At 43.4% G+C, this 2,749-nt stretch overlaps 1 protein-coding gene across 1 annotated transcript; it reads left to right on the top strand.

Annotated features, from left to right (window-relative positions):
- Window positions 1–1,302: 1,302 nt before the first annotated feature.
- LOC138887519 (uncharacterized) lies at window positions 1,303–1,869 on the top strand. The gene is made up of 2 exons (XM_070169279.1): window positions 1,303–1,645; window positions 1,865–1,869. The coding sequence occupies exons 1-2, from the start codon at window positions 1,303–1,305 to the stop codon at window positions 1,867–1,869; spliced, it is 348 nt and encodes a 115-aa protein (XP_070025380.1).
- The last annotated feature ends 880 nt before the right edge of the window (window positions 1,870–2,749 follow it).

Genomic DNA, 2,749 nt, shown 5'->3' with positions numbered 1-2,749 from the left:
CACTCCTATCATTACCGCACCTAATTGGAGCTTACCCTTTGAGCTCATGTGTGATGCGAATGATGTTGCAGTTGGGGCAGTTTTGGGTCAAAGGGTGAACAAAATGTTTCATCCGGTATACTATGCGAACAAGACAATGAATGATGCTCAAGTGAACTACACGGTGACCAAGAAAGAACCTTTGGCTATTGTGTTCGCAATGGAGAAATTTCGGCTGTATCTTATAGGTACCAAGGTCATAGTCCATACCGATCATGCCGCACTCCGGTAATTGATGACGAAGAAGGATTCTAAAGCTATACTGATGCGATGGGTCTTATTACTTCAAGAGTTTGATTTGTAGATTGTGGACCGGAAGGGTAGCGAAAACCAAGTGGCGAACCACTTTTCCAGCTTGGAGGAGGAGGGGAGGCCTCGTGATAGCCTAGAGATCAATGATTCATTTCCCGAAAAACAACTCCTTTCGGTGTCAGTGAATGGTATGCCATGGTTTGCGGACGTTGCTAATTTCCTCGTGACTGGTATAATCTCGTGTGAGCTCTCTTCTAACTAAAGGAATAAGCTCAAATAAGATAGTTTGGATTTCTATTGGGATGAGCCGTACTTGTTCAAGATTTGCACGGATGGTGTAATCCGAAGGTGTGTCTCGGAGGAAGAGCAATTGAGTATCTTAGAGGCTTGTCGTTCCTCTCCCTATGATGGCCATCATAGCGGGGCAAGGACGACTTCCAAAGTTCTTAGTTATGGGTTTTATTGGCCAACTTTGTACAAAGATGCAAGTGAACTTATGAAAAGGTGTGACGAATGTCAAAGAGCCGGGAGAATTTCAAAGAAAGATGAGATGCCTCTCAATGCCATTCTTAATGTTGATATTTTTGTTGTATGGGGCATTGATTTTATGGGCCTGTTTGTTAGCTCGTATGGGAACACATACATTCTTGTAGCGGTTAACTATGTTTCAAAGTGGGTTGAAGTCGTGGCTTTACACAACAATGAGGCCCGAAGTGTTATTGCATTTCTCAAGAAGAGCATTTTTACAAGGTTTGGCACTCCTCGTGCAATCATAAGTGATGGGGGTCTCATTTTTGTAATAGAGCTTTTGACACTTTGCTTGCAAAGTATGGTGTTAACCACAAAGTTTCTACTCCTTATCATCCTCAAGCGAGTGGCCAAGTTGAAGTCTCAAACAGGGATCTCAAGAGTATATTATCAAAGACGGTCAATGCAAATAGGACCGATTGGTCAAAGAAGTTGGATGATGCTCTATGGGCTTATAGGACTGCTTACAAGACTCCAATTGGTATGTCTCCGTATCGGTTGGTGTTTGGGAAAGCTTGCCATCTACTTGTTGAGTTAGAGCACAAGGTCATGTTGGCTTTGAGGAAACTGAATCTTGAATGGGATGTGGAAGCAAATCTTCGTGTGGAGAAGCTTAGTGAACTTGATGAATTCCGATTCCATGCCTATTCCAGTTCGTCCTTGTACAAGGACAAGATGAAGTACCTTCATGATAAATATGCTCGTGGCAAGGAGTTCAAAGTAGATGATTTGGTTCTCTTGTTGAATTCTCGGTTACTTCTGTTTCCGGGAAAGCTTAAGTCAAAATGGAGTGGACCTTTTGAAGTGGTGTTTGTGACTCCGTTTGGTGCACTTGATTTGAAGAACAAAAATGGTGAGGTTTTTAGAGTGAATGGGCACAGGGTCAAGCACTACCTGGGTAAGATTGATGACAGCCACGTGGTGGCACTTCTTCATCTCAAGTGATTTGATGGTAACCTGCGTCATGCCGCGACGTTAAATTAGGCGCTTCTTGGGAGGCAATCCATGTGTCTTTCTTATTGTTTTTCTTTGATTTTCATTGTAGTGTAGGATTTATTTTTGGACTGACTAGTTGTGAGATGCTGTAGGATTGTGTTGATACAGTGCAGGAACAAATTGAAAAATGATCACTCTCTTGCAGTGCGGACCACACTCATTTTGTGCGGCCGCAAAGGCCTTTGTGCGGGGGGAGAAATCAATGCGGACCGCAGCAGTGATTTAACAAAAGTAGAGAGTCTATGAAGTTTTCCACCGCGGCCGCATTGCATTTGTGTAGTCCGCGGTGGTCCACTGCGGTCGCACTGGATTTCTTGCGGTCCGTAGTGGTCAATTTCCAAGTGCTTCATATTTCTGAGCACCGCGGACCGCGATGCCATTTTGTGCGGTCCGCGGTGGGTAGGTGAGCTGGGGCCCAGGACTTTTTTCTATAAATAGGACCTCATGCCCTCCATTTGAACTTTTCGATCTTTTTACTCTCAGAAGCATAAAAACTACGGTTCATCACTCTCATTGCACGAAATTAACTGCTAAGACTCATCAATCTTCAGTAAATCTCATTTCTGGTAACATTAATTCCTTCTCAGTTGTTTAATTTTGTTGTTTTCTTTGAATTTTTGTTTTTCTTAGTTCTTCTTCCTTCCTTTCCCGTTTTTCTTTCAGTCTTGTAGCATAGGTTAGTTAAATTCCGTTTTACTTAGGACTAATTAGTTAAAACACTGAGGCAACACCTAGGGTATCATCAATAGGTAAAAATTTGGACTAAAAATGGACAAAACTTAAACCCTAGGTTGATGCTGATGCTGGGCACTCAGTGCGGACCGCGATGGAATTTGTGCAGTCCACGATGCCCCTGTGCGGTCCGCAATGCCATTTTGTGCGGACCGCAGTGGACTAGGTTCTGAATACTGACATTTGAGGACCGCGGCCGCAA

The sequence above is a fragment of the Nicotiana sylvestris genome, chromosome 3 (assembly GCF_000393655.2).
Source record: "Nicotiana sylvestris chromosome 3, ASM39365v2, whole genome shotgun sequence".
Classification (NCBI taxonomy): Eukaryota; Viridiplantae; Streptophyta; class Magnoliopsida; order Solanales; family Solanaceae; genus Nicotiana; species Nicotiana sylvestris.
Note: the sequence above shows the minus strand (reverse complement) of the source record. Positions and strands in the feature narration are given on the sequence as shown.